This window comes from Podarcis filfolensis (assembly GCF_964270895.1).
Source record: "Podarcis filfolensis genome assembly, chromosome: 7".
In the NCBI taxonomy this organism is placed as follows: domain Eukaryota; kingdom Metazoa; phylum Chordata; class Lepidosauria; order Squamata; family Lacertidae; genus Podarcis; species Podarcis filfolensis.
The window spans coordinates 69,676,873-69,696,046 of NC_139603.1; the positions used below are offsets into that span (position 1 = coordinate 69,676,873).

At 40.8% G+C, this 19,174-nt stretch overlaps 1 protein-coding gene across 29 annotated transcripts in view; it reads left to right on the forward strand.

The window, feature by feature from the left end:
• The window catches only part of RIMS2 (regulating synaptic membrane exocytosis 2), a 338,908-nt gene that overhangs the window by 282,778 nt on the left and 36,956 nt on the right, over positions 1–19,174 (forward strand). For 15 of the 29 annotated variants that reach the window (XM_083621717.1, XM_083621718.1, XM_083621719.1 and 12 more), the window contains 2 exons: positions 5,667–5,839; positions 17,603–17,844. The exons of 9 other annotated variants lie outside the window; for them this stretch is intronic. In XM_083621717.1, coding sequence (XP_083477843.1) covers positions 5,667–5,839; positions 17,603–17,844 — 415 coding nt within the window. Of the gene's footprint in view, positions 1–5,666; positions 5,840–7,864; positions 8,111–17,602; positions 17,845–19,174 lie in introns of all 29 variants that reach the window. 5 more of the 29 variants (XM_083621723.1, XM_083621721.1, XM_083621710.1 and 2 more) reach the window with 1 other exon arrangement.

A 19,174-nucleotide genomic window follows, 5' to 3' on the forward strand; every position in this document is an offset into this window, starting at 1 on the left:
AGGAGCTCTCCAACCTGACTGAATGGGTGGTAAAATGGCAAATGTAATTCGGTGTATATAAATGTAAAGTGATGCATGTTGGGGCAAAAAAAACTTAATTATGCTCATAGGATCTGAACTGACAGTGACGGACAAGGAAGAAGACATTGGGATCATAGTAGATAGCTCAGTGACGATGTCAAACCAGCATTCAGCAGCTGTGAAAAAAGCCAGTTTTCCATGCTAGGCTGTGACTGTAATTGGAATACTGTGTGCAGTTCTGGTGACTACACCTCAAAAAGGATGTTGTAGTGTTGGGAGAAGTTCAGGTAGGGGTGACCAAAATGATCAAGAGGATGGCATGACTTCCCTATGAAGAAAGGTTGCAGCATTTGGGACTTCTTAGATCAGAGAAAAGGAGAGTAAGAGGTAAAATGAGAGAAGTTTATGCACGGCATGGAGAAAGTAGAGAAAAGTTTTTCTCCCTCTCTGATAACACTAGAACTCATAGACATCCAATTGAGCTGAATGTTGGAAGATTCAGGATAGATAAAGGAAAGTAAGCTCTGCCTCCACACTTTGAGGCAGCAATGCTTCTGAATGCCAGTTGCTGCAAACCACAGGAGAGGAGAGTGCTCTTGTGCTTAAATCCTGCTTGTAGGGTTTCCCACAGACAAGTGGTTGGCCACTGTGAGAACAGGATGTTGGACTTAAATGGGCCATTGGCCTGATCCAGCAGGCTCCTCTTATGTGTCCACCCTATGAATCTGTTGTTTCAGGCTGTAGATAAAAAGATGAACTGTCATCTTACTAGTGAACAAACTATTAAGAATGTCACAAAAAAACTTTGGGTTACATCAGCAGAACAAAGGAGCCTTCAAATATTTAACACCTCCTGGTAACTAGTATGCAAAGATAACGATCCAAGTTAATATACACTTTCCTACTAACTCTATTAAAAGTCTACTATGAAACATAGTGCCCACCTTGCTAAATTAAGAAAAGCCATACCACTTTTTTAAAAATTAGTGCTCATTTATTGGCTTAACTTCACATTACTGATTTCTGAGCAGATCAGATAGATAGATACATATATACACACCTAGATGTATCATTTTTGTACCATATATTTGTTTTTATTTTTTTGCATGATGGGTGCATTAAATGCTATCTCATTAACAATTCTTCATCTAGAATCTCACCTTCAGTTCAGTAGATTCCTCAGACATACTGTACTTCCTTGCTTGTTGTATATTGCCAGTGCAGGTAGTTTTGACTATATCAGGGTTTGGTATAGAAAAAAATATATATTTCAGCTCATGAATTTTAATACTTCTATAATAATTTCACACATTGAGTCCCTTGACAGCTGCTTGCATACTTCTCATTCCCTCCTAGAACAGATGATATATTGCTGATCATCTGATTGGGGCTATCCTGATCTGGGCTCCAATGCCTTTGCTATGTTTATAGGCTGCTCTGTAACAAAAAAATATCAGGGCACCTGACACAGATGAATGAAAACAAATTAAAATTCAATGACAATAAGCACACACTAATAAAAATATACCAAGCATAAAAGACCCAAGTAGCAGAGGCAAACAAAGCAAAACCCCACCTCCAAGCTAAACCAAGTTAAAAGACTTGTGGGGGGAGAGGAGAGGTCTTTACCTTAGACCACAATGGCAAGCAAGCCTCTCTAGGTAGGGTGTTCTCTAGGCAGGGTGCCACTACTGTAAATGCCCTTGAGTGACCAACTATCTGCATATCACCCAGAAATGTACACCCATTTGGTTCTTTAGCTAACCAGAATTACATATGACAACTCCTGACTTGGGGCAACTATACTATAGAATATTCTTAAAATGGATTATGATATCTTCATTGTATTAAACAAACATCAATTCTGTTTTCAGTTATAAAGTCTGACTTAGGCCTGGTTTGTTCATAGAACAAAATGATGTGAGAATGAGATAAGAAATAATTCAAGTGGTAGAGTGGACCCTATTAGTCAAGGTCATGTTTTTAATGCCCCCCTCCCAAACTGCCTTGTGTTTGAAAATACAAAGTAGCATAGGAGGAAGGAACCTGGTCGTGAACCTTTTCCCCTGATGTGCTAGATGGGTTTTTGTTTTGTTTTTATTTGCATGGAAATTATTATTTCTACCTGTAGGCCCATCCAAATGGTTAAAGGGTGGGTTGCATAATATCACAATTAAAACAAGTATATGCTATATTAAAATCATAAAGTAAAACGACAAAGCTAACCAAATGGAGCACATCCACTCAAGCCTAAGCAAAGAGGTGTGCCTTAACCAATTGTCAAAAAAGGATGCAGTGATGGCACAAGATACCCCGAGAGGAAATCATTCCACATCCTGGGGCCAATGCAGATAAGTCCCTCTCACATGTCGCCTCCCCTCTAACCACAGGGGGCAGGGGCACTGCTAAAAGAGCCTTGCTGATTTTAACACCTGGGCAGATTGATTTGGGAGGAGCCCAAGTTGTTCAGGAATATATAGATATAGATGTATGTATGTATGTATGTATGTATGTACGTATGTATGTGTATATATGTATATATATGCTTATGTGTTAACAACTTAAAACGGGCTTGGTAATGGGTCTGTGTGGGGGAGCAGCTATAGTGGCACAGCCCACCCAACTACCTCTGGATTCCATCACCTTATTCTGTTGCATATGTAAACCATTTCTTAAGGTTTGGAGCAGCTTATATTTTTCATATTCCCAGCAAACCTAAGAATGTAGTCATCCAAGAGATTAGCATGCCCTAACACCGCAGTTAGAACTTAATGTAATGTCTCCTCATAAACAGTGCTATTCAGTGGAGTCATTTCAGACATTTAAGCTGTGAGTCATCATAAGCTCTGTTCATGCAACCAAATGATAGAGTGAAAGCATGCATGGGGGAGCAGGAGTAACTCTTCTTTGCAGAGCCTTTGCGCATACAACTTGCACGTGCACAGCTTTTTCTGAATCATGCAGAGACAGCCTACTGTATACAAACTGCATCCCTGAAAATTTGATGCAGAAGTCTCAATGAATGGGTAGAAGCCTGCTACTATGTTCCTCCTCTATTCTGCACTTTACCCTGTTTTGTTACATGAATAGTGTTATAGTGTAAACTAAGTGACCAAGGGATGAATACGGCTGTGATAAACAGCCGTCACACATAATGACTTCCTCAAAAGAATCCTATGAGCTCTGCTACAGAGTAGGGATTTAAACCTGAGCCTGCTATATCAAATTGCAACATATCCCACCCCATGGCTAGCAATTGCAACCTTAAGTATAGTTGCTTTGTTTAACTCTATTTTCTATTTTCTACCCATTGGGCTGTATTCAGCTACCACATCCCAACAGTACTGGAGAGCCAGTGTGGTGTAGTAGTTAAGAGCGGTAGTCTCGTAATCTGGTGAACCGGGTTCGCGTCTCCGCTCCTCCACATGCAGCTGCTGGGTGACCTTGGGCCAGTCACACTTCTTTGAAGTCTCTCAGCCCCACTCACCTCACAGAGTGTTTGTTGTGGGGGAGGAAGGGAAAGGAGAATGTTAGCCGCTTTGAGACTCCCTAGGGTAGTGATAAAGCGGGATATCAAATCCAAACTCTTCTTCTTCTTCTACAAGGAATTCCACTTGACAGCTGAACTTTCCCTCTTCTTCTCACCTCTGCACACACACGGCACCTTCTCTAATTCTGCTCCAAAGAGTTATAGGAACCCCTAAAATAGGTTTAGGGAGTGTGGGGGTGTTCCATTGCGCAAGCAGAATTCCTTGAGCCAATGTAGCAAGATACTTAATGTGACTTTGAATTCCACCCTTAATTTTTAGCACTTGGCATAAAGAATAGGTGGCTGAAGAAACCCAAGAAACAGAGGGTATAACAAGCTGATTGTGTGCATTTGTGTTTGAGAGACACAGTGTTTTATACCCTTAAATAAAAATGGCAGTCACAGATTGTATTCACATGTAATGCTTAATCCAGACAGTGGCTTACCATGAAGATGCAGGTTCCCAGGGAGGAAATGACAGCTGGTTTGTTCCTCCTCCCTGCTCCTTTTAGTTCAGTTATATGGTACAGCCAAGGTTTGGGTAGCATGTTGTCTGAACCCTGGATTATAGATATGTTTTGTTCTCCTTCATCACAATCTGCAGCCAAGGTAGATTCTTCAGCCAAATTCTTTATGCGGCAAAAAATTATGAAGCTCTATTTGAGGAGCAAAAGAACTTGCGGTGACCCTGGAGATGTCAAGCTGTGTTTTTCTTTGCTGTTGGGCAGAGTTGTTTCGTTGGCAGCTGACAGTTTGGATGTAGCCCCAAAAGTAGTTTGAGCTGGCCCCTGGTGTCCCTACCAAAGTAAATCAAGCTTTGGTTGAGGTTGCTTCACCTGTAAGGAAAACGAGAATAGAATCATAGAATCATAGAGTTGGAAGAGACCACAAGGGCCATCGAGTCCAACCCCCTGCCAAGCAGGAAACACCATCAGAGCACTCCTGACATGTGGTTGTCAAGCCTCTGCTTAAAGACCTCCAAAGAAGGAGACTCCACCACACTCCTTGGCAGCAAATTCCAAGGAGAAAAAGGTTTGCAACTGAAAGGAATGTCACACTTTCATGTTATACTTTTGGAATTCGTCATACTCTACCTATGCCTGGGCGCATGCAGAGGTGGATTTAGGGGAGCGCAAACCGTTCGTCCGCACTGGGCACCAAGCCAAGAGGGCAGAACGGGGTACCGCAACAGTGACTTAGAACAGAGCACAAGAGTGCCAAATTTTGGCATCGCACAGGGTGCTGCTGAACTTTGAAAGTCCAAAGTATGCCACTGACATGTGGTCCTTGATTATCATACCTCACTGTAAAAAGAAGTTGGCAGTGTTTTTTATGGACCCTGTAAGGAGATCAGTTTGTGGGCAAAATATATTCCCAGCTGCCTGTATACTCTTTTGAGAATATGGCACTTCCTTAGAATATTGAAGTTGTGTGACCTAAGACACTGAATTACTGAGTGCCGATTATGCATTTAGCATGGACATAGAAGCAGTGTATAAAACTTGAAGCTGTGCTACACAGATGCTGTGCTGCACAAAGTTTTAAAAATATAAGAAATAAAAAGAATTGCCACAGCTACATTTATTTTTGTAAAATGGAAGTATTGATGAAACAGTATATAATAACCTAAAAACACCATAGGCTCTTTGTCATGTACTGACATTTTGTTTGCATTTAGGGGGTTAAATATATAAATGCATTGGAACTGTTTTTTCATTGTAGTGCATATCGCACACATTTCAGGTTTTGCAGGGTTTCTGCACAAGGTCTAAAACTGTTTATGGTAAAAAATAATAAGTAGTAGCTCTATGGATCATTTAGCTGTTACTATATCATTCAACTTGTTTTAGTTTGAATTGCATTTTTTATTTTATTGAAGCCATTCTGAGCGCTTGGAAAAGCACTCCTGGAACGTTTAAAGTAAACAAAATGCAATAAATTTCTGTGTGAGGTTCTGCAATTGCGGTAGTTGCTGAATAAATAGAATCCTCCCTATTCTGTAAGAGCTTTGTGAAACTGGCAGCAACAGTACTGGTACAGAGAAGTTGTAAACAGTTGTTTGACTGTGGCTACATAGACTAAATTTGTACACTCATCTGTATACTCCTTTTTACAGTATCGACCAGGGCGGGACCCTCAACGAGGCTCTGACAATGTTTCTAACAAGTCTTCAGACAGCGATGTAAGCGACGTGTCGGCTGTATCGAGGACCAGTAGCGCTTCCCGCTTCAGCAGCACTAGCTATATGTCTGTACAGTCAGAAAGACCAAGAGGGAACAAGAAAATTAGGTAAGAAACTGTAAAGTTGACCACTTCCAACAGAGCTTGGAGTGTTGCGACACATTAGAGTGTTGACTGCAGTGTGTAGGTGTGTCGCACAAACACTCCCTTCGCTCCTCCTGGGACTGGAAAGGGGTTAGTTTAGCCTCCAGTTTGCTAGTAAGACTGAATTGCTGTGTCGGGAAATGATGCATGTCTAAAAGTGTGTCGCGAACATGAAAAGTTTGGAAAGCTCTGACTTACAAGGTTGTATTTTTGAACTGCAGATCAACTTTCCACCGATTCCACTTGGTTCAAGTAACACAGTTCCCAAAAGATTTTTCAAAATCTTATGCTACTTTTCTGCGACAGTGGAGTCTTTTACTGGATTGAAAATGAACCTATTATTGACAATTCAAGCCAGTATTTAAAGTCAGCTACTGTACTTTACAGATATTAGAAATTCATTTATACATCTTAGTTGCTGCATTCAATAAGTCTACATCATGGAGCTATAGAAACAACCTACTGTAGATCTAGTACATACATGACCTTACTATGGATGTGGTGAGGAAAACATGAAATGTTTGCATGGTCATGGCATGCCTACAGCATAATGTGATATATAGCCTCCTCTGTCAAAAAAGGAAGATTCCACAAACATGCGCAGCTGATCACAAGTGTTCACATTCCTCCAAACCAACTAAGGAGCTATGAACCGTAGGTCTATAGTTTAGACATTGGCCCATGGGTGGCCAACTCCACAATTAAAGAGGCTATTGGGGTTGCCATAAAAGGCTTGTGTGCTTTAAAATGTATTTTTTTTTAAAGTAACAGAGAAAAGGGAGTAAATTGTGATTGAGGGGTTTCAAATGATTTTTTTCAGGATTGCACAGAACAGCCAAGACAGAGGCCATTTTTAATCCTTCCTTTCATGACTAGAGTAGCCTTAGCATTTCATAACCCTTCAAATCTCTTTGCATCTTTTGATTAATCACACCCATTTATATGATTCTCCCCTACCCTTGAATATGTGTTATATATACCCCTGTATATATAACACATATTTAACCATTCTGCGAAGGATTGACTGATGATAACGACAGACTGTATGATCAATTCATACAGTTATCCAAATTGCCAAGGCAGTTTCCCATTAGCTAGTAATCAGAAATTTGAACTATATCTGCGCTGCTTCTCCTTTGCTGACCAGGGAGGAAATTAACTAGCGTGCCGGCTTAGTGATATGTGCAAGCGAGTTTTTGTGGTTTGTATCTCTTTTCAACAAGCCATGAGAGGAAGCCAAGAACAAGGCTTGAAACTGTGACTTGTTATAACATGTAAAGTGGCCCATTGTTATAATAGCTAGACATAGGCAGTCCAAAGGATGAGTTGCTTGTGTGCTGCTGACAAACAAGCAGTCTCTCGTGAGAAGGAAAGATTAGCAGTAGCAGCCAGGAAAGCTGACTCAGCACTCCATCAGTAACCTTCAAGCAACCCCAGGGGCAGTGGACTAGAAACAAGTGACTGCCTCTTAGCAGAATCTAGCACGGAATGGATGCTGGGTTGTGAAAATTTCATTTCCACTTCTCATACTTACATTGACTTTCAGAATGACAAACAGGAATGGGTGCATGTATGCTTGCAGATTGCAAGCTGAATTTCCATGCGTATATGTGCACATATATGTGCAATACACACACATGCACACACACACACACGGTTAACTGCTAGGAAACTACCCATACTAATTTTAAAAGAACTAATTTTGAGTATTGTTTATTTTCGTTTAGTTTATTGCACAATATATCTGCCCTTTAGTTACTCCTAGAAAAAGTGACTATACTTTTATCATTACCTAGACTATGCCGAGTAATTAACCAGCATGCTTTTTTTGTCATCGTGGCATAATTCCATTTGTTGTATGATTTGTCAATTCATTTTCTTTTGCCCTTTAGTGAATGCATGTTTCGCTTCTGTCCACTCGTCCTAACAAGCTTCTGTCTTCTTTTTTGTTTATTTGCATGCTTCCTCAATTTTCGTTAACTTTGGAAGATCAAGTGAGGAAAGAAAAGAGGGAGGGGAGGGGGAGATATTCCCTGAGGAAGAGGAGGAGAATCAGGATCTTGAGAAAAAGGAGGATGAAAAAGGGGAAGGGGAAGAGGTGACAGAGAACTGTGATAAGGAGGAGAACAAAGAAGCAGAAGAGAATGAAGGGACCCAAGATGAGCAAACTGAGGAAGGGACAGAAACAAAAAATAAAGAGGATTTGCAAAGGCGATACTCACAAGATGATCTCAGGTAAAACAGATCCCCGTAACATTTCTTCCCTCATGACTTGACCCTATTCCTTGCTTGCCCTCCATCGCTCGCAGTAGCTTGTTGTTTATACTCCCTTTGTCCTTCAATTATTTTTAATTTCAGCCATAATGTTTTAATAGTTAAGTTTAGTGGACTTCTTTTGCAAACAAAATTATGAATTATAGCCACGTATAGCTTGCTGTATAGCTTACCAGTTCTGAACTAGTCATCCTTGGTTCAAATCAGCATCCTTGGTTCAAATCAGCCACTCATGGAAGTGATTTTCAGCCAACTCCAGAGCTTTCTTAAACTCTGCTGTCAACAGAATACAGTATATATTCACTCTAACAATGGGTGGTTTGATCTTCACGCACAGCAACGCCATGAATGAGTGCAACGTGTTCCTCTTCCAGGCGCTTTTTAATGCCCTCCATAATGGCTGGTATTTCATTAGTAGGGACAATAATACTTGTTTGTTTTAAGAATTCGCTACTGAATGCTGCATGCAGAGTCTTGAACTAGTTTGGGTAACGTGCTATAGAAAATGCTGAGTACTATTATTAGTACTACAGTACTGAGGACAGGGATGTTACAGAAGTTTTTAAGGTTCCAAACATTGACTACTTTAGAGTATTCTTTTCCGGTGACATCACTGCAAAAGAATATGTGCTTTACCTAATATGTAAGAGAAGGGAACTATTGATCTTGCTCATCTGTATAGTAATCATATTTGCGATACGTAAGTGTGTAGATCTTAAAGTGGCTTTTCATTCTTGTAAGTTACTTCTATGTCACTCTGCTGTGTATAATACATCCCACTGATTTTTCTAGAACTATCACCCAGTGAGAAGTGCATGTGAACTCTGAGTACACTGTAGAAGGCTGAAATCATTCATTTTTAAATTACATTGGTGGTTTCTTGGTGTGCAAGTGGACAGTGCTGCATTTTTACAATATAGTTTCTGGTGGTGTGAGTTTAAAGTACAAACTGGAGGGGAGTTCTCTCCCCCTCCTCACCTATCCCCACTACGCTCCCTTGTTCCCAGAAGCTCCACATAAAGCCTTCCCCACTTCCCAAAACAAACTCCTTTCCTTCCCCTTGTAAAAGCAGATAGGCATGGCAGCAACGAAAAGGAGGGTTTCCCACTCTCTCCCTCTGATGCTCTAGTGCACTAATTAGCAGCACACAATGGGAGCCCAATGGGGGATGTTGTTCCCCCATGATTGCGGATAGAATAACCTTCAGTAAAACTACATCACCCATGGGCCACTGGGTTCCATTGCTCTAGTGTGCTCCTAATGACTGCACCAGGGCACTGGAGAGGGAAGGCAGGAGGGGGGACTCTCTCCCTCTCAGTTGTTTCATCACTGCAGTCATCTGCTTTTACAAAGGAAGGGAAGTGGGGAGTAAGGGTCAGGGTTCAAGGACTGGTGAAGTGGGCTTCTAGGGATAGCCAGGGCCAGTATGGATGGGAAGTGCTTTCCTCACCAGCCAGCAAAAAGACTCCATTGGAAAGTCCTCCTCAAGAGATTTGAGTGGAAGGTTTGAAGAGGCCATGCTTTCCCATCCTTAGCATGTGGCAGTATCCAACCCCCCACCTTCTTGGTTTGAGGCATATCAGTGTGTCATTTTGCCTGAACTGTTAAACTGCGATTGCACTCGCTCTGCAAACAGGGAGTGAAAGCTAGGAATTGATCCAGAGCTCAAATTATGGGGAAATGTACAAGGCCTTTCTGAAATCGAAAAGCCCCAAGCCCTGATTTCCCCCTGCCACTGAGACTTGTGAAGAGACTGCAGCCATGGACAGGGAAGCATCATAAGAACAATGCAAGTTTTGTTTTGTTTTTTTAAAAAGTTAGATTTTATCTTAAGCTAAAATGAAAAACAGCCTTCGGGTTAGAGAAGCCTTTTCACCTATCTAAAGTGTTTGTACTTTTTCTTCAATGAACACTTCAATGAGTCAAGTCGTGGCAGCAAAGTAATTCGTCGCATTTATGCTTTAGGAATTCTGCTTCCTACGCTGATTATTTTTTGTTTCTAAGTCATAATTATTCCATTAAATTGGACATCTTTACATCCCACTGTCATCTCTTTATTCTTATCTGTGTTCTTCTACTTTGCCGTCACAAGCATTTTATAACTGACATTTTCATTGATTCAGAATATTTTTTTACTCCCACGCCATGCTGAGCTAAGCAAGGTTTTAGTGTGTCTTCCAAACCTGGGCTCAGGTTAGTGAGGAGCCTGGATTCTGGCAATAAGCTTAGCCAAACCTTGGCATGGCTTAGCTTAGTACAAAGACATAGGGGTACAAAGACTGGGGAGTAGCAAAATGCCTACAGCCTCCTCTCAAATGTTTGTGTGGTCCTGGCAAGGTATGGTTTGGCTTGCCATGTCATGTGAACCAGACCTGTTCAATACAGTCTGCCTGACAAGTACCTTTTGAAAATAATTTACATACATAAAATATTTCATAGGTCCAATTCTTCACAAAGTTTCTATTAAAAACTCCCTAAAGTTAGGGGATAACTATACATTAAACAGGGGACACGGGTGGCTCTGTGGATTAAACCACAGAGCCTAGAACTTGCCAATCAGAAGGTCGGGGGTTCAAATCCCCACAATGGGGTGAGCTCCCATTGCTCGGTCCCAGCTCCTGCCAACCTAGCAGTTCGAAAGCACGTTAAAGTGCAAGTAGATAAATAGGTACCACTCCAGCGGGAAGGTAAACGGCATTTCCGTGCGCTGCTCTGGTTCACCAGAAGCGGCTTAGTCATGCTGGCCACATGACTCGGAAGCTGTATGCCGGCTCCCTCGGCCAATAAAGCGAGATGAGCGCCGCAACCCCAGAGTCGGCCACTACTGGACCTAATGGTCAGGGGTCCCTTTACCTTTACCTTTATACATTAAACACAAATAATAGAGATCTAATGCCATTTTTTAAAAGGGTCAAATTGAAACGCAGAAGTGGCAGAAGGGAGAACCTGTGTGTTGTGCCCCTACCTGCCACTGCTCCTATCCCCCTGCTGCACCAAAGAAGAAGCTAGGTTGTTTAGTCACAGCTGCTGTCACTCATCTGAACATGACAGCGGACTGCGGACATAGCTAGAAGAGGAAGCTGTAGCATTGGATTCAGAGACTGCTGATAAACTGGAGCCTTAGGGACAGTGGATGCTGCGTGAGAGGGGAGAAAAGAAATAGGAGATTTTCAAAAAAGCAGAGAGAAGGAGTTGTGAGCTTAGACACTGTAGGTTTGAGCCTAGAAAGAAGAGCACCAGTCCAACAGAACAGATATGGAAGAAAGATCTGATAACTCAAGGATCAGGGTGAAGAAAGCCATTGGCTTCTGTACCTTTTCTATAATACTGAATAAGCAATATGTGGCCTTCCAAAGGTTGTTGGACTCCATCAACCCCAGCCAGCATCACCAGTGATCAGGAATGATATGAATTGCCATTCAGCAACATCTGGGAAACTGCAGCTTCCCCCCTACCCCTGCTCTATAACAAATACCTTCTAGCAAGAGGTGAGTCAGAAGGGATATTAAACTACCTCTTGTCCCAGCAGGGCTTATAAAATGCTTCAACCGTTTCCTATCCTGCTGCTTCTCTGCTCCAGATCATTCCTCCTGAGCTGCTTTTCCTCCCGCAGGTTTCAAAAAGTGGGAAGAAGTAGTTTGAGAGAGTGATTTGGAGTACAGAAATGGCAGGTAAGAAATGCATTGCCAAATTCTGGCTTCCCAAAGCTCTTTCTGTCTTGGTAGCGACAGACTCTGTACACATGTTTGCATATAGCTAGGCCCAGTTATTTGTAGTTTATGTATAAGGTGAATGGCTAAGCTACATGTTCCATGAGGGGGTTGGGGCTTTCCCCATCTCTCAGCACACTGAGAGAGTACATTGTACATCCTTTCCCCTACAGGTATAAAAACTGATTAGGGTGGTGGAGAACTTTTAGGTGAAAATAGATATGGATAAGGAGGCATTCTCACCCTGTACTTGCTTAAAGGTGCAATGGCTGAAGTATACATATTTTTTAAATCTGTAAACAAAGAATGATGGAAATTACACACTCCTAAAAATCAGTATAATGCATACCAGTTTTCTTCCATGATTCCCCTCCCCTTAAAATCATACATGTTAACATTATGAAAAATAATACAAAATTATTCTAGGGCTATGTTAATTGGCAATTACTTTATTTGTATAAGAAAAATCAAGTATAGTTTAATTTGTAGTGTTGTATCTTAATTTAGCTCACCGAAGGTATTCCTGGGTATTATAAAATCTAGCCATCCTGTAATGTTATTTCCATACTCATTATCACTCTGCTTCTCCATAACAGAATTTATATTAGATGTTCCTTAACTTCTGGTGTGGTTGCTAATTAGAGAAATCTTCTCCTCAGCAAGCTTTTAATTTATTGAATAAAACTGGTCAACCATGTCTCTTCTTACCCTACAGCTGTGTCATGATTTCTCTTTATCTTGAATATTTTTGACAATTCATTGCCTCCAATGTGAAACACTGTGAAAATAGCTTTTTCTATATTATTTATCTCATTTTTATGACATGATTAAAAATTCTCCTTTTTGCAGTTTGCTTTCAGGGTCATGTTGGATTTAGAACACAGCTGAATGCCTTACTTCCATTTCTTGATTTTAATATTTATTACTAGCTTTAAGCAGGGTTGTATTCTTCTTTCTCCTGATTCAGAAAATCACTTAGGGGTGAACATAAATTCAATTGGAGTTGAACTCATGATTAAAGTTATCTAACTCAATTACATATCCCTAAGCACATAATTTTAGTCACTCTTCTAAAGCGTGGATGGCTTTTTGTTTCATTTTTTGTTTTGCAGAGTAGTACTGCCTGTAAAAGGCTAATTAATGGCAGCAACATTGTCATTGACACTCCATTAAAAATGTGGATGTTTATTTGACAAGCTGAGCCAGAAAGACTGCTCACTTTATGGCTTGAATGATTTACTGCCTGATAAGTTGTTCAGCCTCTCAGGTCATTTACTTGGTATTTTCAGATTTAACTGAGACGTTATTTTCAGTTTAATTTGAGACCTGGCCTTTATCTGGGAGGAAGCTCCCTGATTATCAGGCTGTAAGTGCAGTAGGGCTATAGCTAAATAACCACTGTAGCACTTCTGAATACTAACTGATTAGGTTAGATGTCACCTATGTTAGGTGTGATTTTAAGGTCTCAAAACTTTTGATCCTTGTTTGCGTTAAGGTTCTTATTACCTAATTCTGATTATAAATTCTAGTCCTTATTCTGACACAATGCCAGCTGAGCACAGATGAATGAGCAATTGTACAGGTTCCAGGAGAAGTGGTCACACTTGCTTTGCTCCTCCCTGGTTTTTCTGCACTAAGGTAAGCCATGGCTTGGATTAGTATGTCGTCCAAACCAGGGCTCATGGTTTAACTCTCTCAGACAATCCACAAGCTGTAAACTGTAGGACAAACCATGGTTGCAGCTTGCGGTTTGCTTGGACAGAACTAAACTATGAGCTGCGGTTCAGATGGCACACTAAGCCAAACCATGGCTTAGCTCAGTGCAGCACGGCAGCAGAATGACCAGAGGAGGAGCAAAGTGGTCACAATCTCTCATCCAGCAGCCCAAATGGTTGCCTGTTCACACTAAGTCATGGTTTGGCTTAGCGTTTTGCATGAACCAGGCCCTAGTTTGCATAAATGCATAACACAGTGGAATCCAAACTACATTTCTAAGATGAGGAAATGTGTTTTTCAGGTAATAATAGCATTATTTTGAGCCAGGATTTCTCAAACGTTCTACTAAGCCAGGCTTTGCAGGCAGAGAGCCCCTGATTCAATCCCCAGCAGGTATTTGAAACGGAGGGTGTTTCTTGTGGGATCTGTGTAGTTTACTCATGCAAGGCCTTTTTTGACAACACCGCTGTCAAAATGCTATTCTGTATTCACCCTGCCCCATTTCATTAGGATAATTTATCTTCCCATAGAAAATCTGAGAAGTTAAATCAACTTGTTGCCAACATTTGAAGGACGCATTTGCAGTATGAAGAATAGGCCACTGTGAGAACAGGATGCTGAACTGGATGAGCCATTGGCCTGATCCAGCAGGCTCTTCTTATGCTCCTATGAAGCCCCTGTCTGGAAGTGCCCTGAATCTCTGAAGAGAACCGCTGCCAGTCAGTGCAGACCAAGGTCTGGTAGGAGGTAGTTAGGTAGATCTCTGGTTTGCAGTAGCTCAGCAAAGGTTTCTGACACCCAGTTATTTTTATAATAAACACAACAACAGAACCCCCTTTTCATCCAAACTAAGACTGCTGAAAAGAAGCAAGGTTGGGGGAAAACCAGGACTGGATTTTTCTGTGACTGGACTGTGATCTTATTTTCAGTACTTAACGCTAATTCCTGGTTCAGAGGCACACTATTCCTTAATTCTGAGGATGTGTCTGCCCCTGTCCTCAGGCTAGTATTTTGACTGGCTCTGATTGGTGGCCCTTCAGGGTTTTAGTGAAAAACAAAGTAGGTCTCATAAGCCTAAAGTCTCCCACACCTGGTGGCTGAGCTAGAACACTACATTACTGAGCTTGATGGACCAGTGGTCCCAATCAGTATATGACAGCTTCTTGGTTTCTAACTAGATCAGAGGGGAATATTATATAGACTGCAGATGGGACTCACATGCATATAGAAACATTCCCTGCACATACAAAATAAATGTGTCAGGGGAGAGGCTAGACTAGAACTTTTCTCCCAGGCATTAAGTTGTCTTTGAAGGAGAAAATATTTTATATTTTATTCAATCGTATGAGTCCATAACTGCAGTCTTTGTTCAGGTCAGACACAGGTTTATCACCTCCATGAGAAATAAAGCCTATTAATCTGATCAGTTTTTATCCAAGGGAGGCCTTTAGAATTTTTATAGTTTAAAAACTGACACTGACACTTTGATACCAATAGGCCAATGAAAACACATAAAGTATACTGGGTGGAAAAGTAGCTTCTGCTTCATAATTGTTCTGAACATTCTGTTATTATTCACATTGTTTGACTAAAGAAATGCTTCTCTGACTAGGAGATAGGGCTTGTGTTAAAACCTCTATTAAGAAATCTTCAGAGGTCTGTTCATTTGATGAGTCATAACTCAGATTAAAATTTATTTCCATAGCAACTAAAAATCATTCGTTCTTTCCCTAGAAACCGCCAGAGTACATCAGTGCATTAATATATGCATTCCCTGTTTTTCTTGAAGATGGAGAAATACACTTATGAGGAGTACAGTTCTGGTCATCACGCCTCAAAAAGGATAGTGTAGTACTGGAAAAGGTTCAGAAAAGGGGGTGGAGCAACTTCCTTATGAGGAAAGGTTAAAACATTGGGGCTTTGCAGTTTAGAGAAAAGACAAGGAAGATGGAGGTGTGTACAATTGAGCATGGTGTGCAGATGCCAGCACTGCCGCAAGGTGCTGATGTTAGGGTGAGGGCAGTGTCAGTGCTGCCGGCAAGTTCACGTATTCCTGGAGCAGCAGGGACTGGGGAGATTTCCTGGTGGCAGCACCAAATGGAATGGATTTTGTGGTCTGTGCATGTGTACTGGTTGGCACCGGCCTGTTAAGGACATACATATGTCAGCTGGTACACATGCACCAAACATGCCCAGAGCTCTACTCAGCACCACAGTTCACCCCACTAAACAAAGCATAGCAAGAACAAAAACCAACTTACATGAATTTCTCAGTGCAGCTTTCCACAGAAGCATGATATTTGTTACTTAAAACCCAAGCGAAAAGTGTGGTATATAAGTATGACTTAGTTCCCTGGCCTTGAACTTAGCCACTGCTTTACTGTGGGTAACGTTCCTGGTTCAGACCTCTACCTGGGTGGCAGAAGCTGTTCTCTGACTCCTTCTAATCCAACCTTAGGTATGTCAAAGTGTTCCATTGAATATGTTTCTGCCCCAAAACAGTGGTGTTTGCTTTGAAACCATCCTCTGATAACCGGCACAGGAATATTGTCCTGTTGATGCACCATTATATTGTGCAATAGATAGCTAGGGAATTTGCATACGGCACAGTGAGGTGATGTTGACAGTTGTGGGTTGAGAAGCTGCTGTGTTCACACTCTGAGTGCTTTTCTTTGGGAATGAAGCCATAGTAAATTTGGCATTTCCCCAGTTTCGGGTACCATCTAGTCTACCAGAGTTAGATCTGTATGGAGATTTATGTATACGTGTGGGCTTCCATCCTATTTAAGGAAGCTTCTTGTTCACACATGTGCATGTCTTGTGTATGGCACCATTCAAAGAAAATAAAGATGTTGAACGTGTTGAACTTCATGAATGGTCCATATAAAGTCACCTTTCCACCCACTTTCACATTCAGAGCTCATATTCTGTATTTCTATATTGCTAAATTTGATTTCTGAACCAAGGAAGAAGATTGTGCTGATTGGTTTAAGGCTACTGATGGATGGGAGGGAAGGCTGCTCCCCAGTGCTTGATGTTACATTCAAAACATTTCTGGAAAAGTATGGAACTATGGGTAGCTGATATGGCAAACAGACATACTTGCCTGGTATAATCATAATACAGTAACACTCAAATATAATATCAGAATAAAGCAAGTCTTTCAGTAATAAGAAATTGCATCTTCGGGCAATAATTTGGTGCAATCCCTAAAGTGGTTCTGTGAAGGATTTGAAGCTTAAACATTTTGGCTGAGAAAGGGCCTGTGTTTTATTTCACTCCTCCTGCCTAAACAGTATGTTTCTTAATATGTGGAATCTTGTTTAGTAGTAGATTGTACAAATGAAAATATATAATCAGTGGATCAGCGCTTAAGTTTTTTTTAATTAAAAAAAATCAACATTAAATTCTGGAATAAAAATATAACAACATGTACTGTATAATTCTCAGATTTTATTGTGTAGCAGAAAAGTGTCTTTACAGTTTGACAAACTGTGTGTAAACAAAATGCTATAATAATGCCAGCGAGCCAATACTTTCAGTAAGATTTACAGAGAAAGACAAGTACAATCAGGTACTAACAATAGCATGAAACTGAAAGTTTTCCTTTTCTCCTGCTAATCAAAGCTAACTACCTTCTGTGTGAATTAGGCTCAACTCATATACCTGGGAGTAAGTCCCCCTGAACACAGTGGAGCTTACTGTATTTACACGAATCTAATGTGCCATCAAATCTAACGCGCACCTCTATTTTCAAATCCTTTAAAACAAAAAAGTATTTGCTGGTGACATCAAATCTAATTTGTACCCTGATTTTCACGACATAATTTGGCCAAAAAAGGGTGTATATTACATTCGATTAAATACAGTACTTCTGAGTAGACATGTATAGGAGCTCTGTTAGTTGCTTTGTCCCTGTAGCCTCCCTATGCTTTCCATCTGAAACCTTCCTTTTCTGTTTTTTCCCTTTTACTTTCTTTCTTTTTGTTTTGTTTACTGCATTGTTTATCCATCCACCGGCTGACAGTGTCTTTACATCCAAAATGCAAAGCAGACAGATGGGCGCTTCAGGACAGAACATAACTAAGAGCACCAGCATCAGCGGGGAGATGTACACACTAGAGAAGAACGATGGCAGCCAATCTGACACAGCAGTGGGCACTGTGGGGACAGGTGGCAAAAAGCGGCGCTCCAGCATTGGTGCAAAGATGGTTGCAATCGTGGGCCTTTCGCGGAAAAGCAGAAGTACCTCCCAGCTCAGCCAAACTGGTAGGAACAAGATTCCCCCACCTCCCCCCCATTGTGGTGTTGTTACTCATGAGACATAAACTGCATTATTATTATTAAGTAAATTTCTAGGTGGAAAAGACTGAGCAAGTTTAAACTTATTATCTTTCAGTGTTTTGTCAAGCCGTTTTATTTAACCAGAACCTCATTCAGACCGGACTACTGTGGATCGTATTTGTCTGCTCACTGGACCGCACTGAATGCAGTAATCTTTTTTTCCCTTTCAGGACGCAACCTGACTTGCTGGGTTTATATTCTGGGAATTGTTACTAATGGTTCGTGAAAGACAGCTGAAATGCTGCCGGTGCATTTTCTTTGCCTCTCCCCTTGTCCCCTCCCTTAAATGCGTCTTATGACTATGTTCTGCGTTTCTTTTGCTGTGGGATAGTATTTATCATCTTCAAGGTTGTCCATTGTATTTTAGGCACACTAAATTACGACTCTACTTCTTGTTACTTTTTATTTCTTTTCAGCTTCAAAATGTACTTATAATTGCAGTAAATCACCGTAACTGGTTACAGGTTAAAGTTAGATCTGCTATTCAGCATTTATTTAGTGCCACCAGATTGTTAGGTGCTATATATAAATTCCAACTTCTGAGTGTTCTAGAGAAGAGGGGGAACATTTTTAAATACTTTTAGACAGAAGTGCAAAGCAGGCAACTGAAAGTACATATCTATATTTTATTTTACACTGTTTCCATTTTTTGTTTAATGTTTGGTTTAAACTGTGTATAATTCTGATCTCAGTCCTTCAGTTGAAGGGCGGATTTATAAGTACTTTTAACAAACAAACAAATCTATAATGAAGTATTCATCCTGCTTTTAGATATCCCCAGGTTATATTCCGGTCTAAACAGCATTTGGAGATTGAAAAAATAACATTGGTGTATAGCTAATACAGCGAGCCATATTACCGTACACTGAATTTATTGCACAAGCAAATCATGTTGCTTGTGAATGTGTATGTGTGTGTGTGTGTGTGTGTGTGTGTAAAATTTGTATTTCTGGACTCCATAGAAAAAGTTAGCATGTCTTCAAGAACACATGTCTCTGTGCTGCCTAGCATTAAGAGAGCCACCCGGGTTTTTAAGGCTATTTAGTTTTAAAGTATGGTGCGAAAGCAAGTGTTGTAGCATCATCTTTAGATAGATCAGGTGAATATGAGTCGTTTAAGATTAAATTAGCAGTGTAATTGTAAGGAATATTTTAAACAGACAAGGTCTCTAGAGGGCAGTGTTACTTGGACTGTTAAATAAGTTCTGCTGAGTTTTTAAGATTAATTTTCAGCAATGCTAACTTGCTTCTACAGG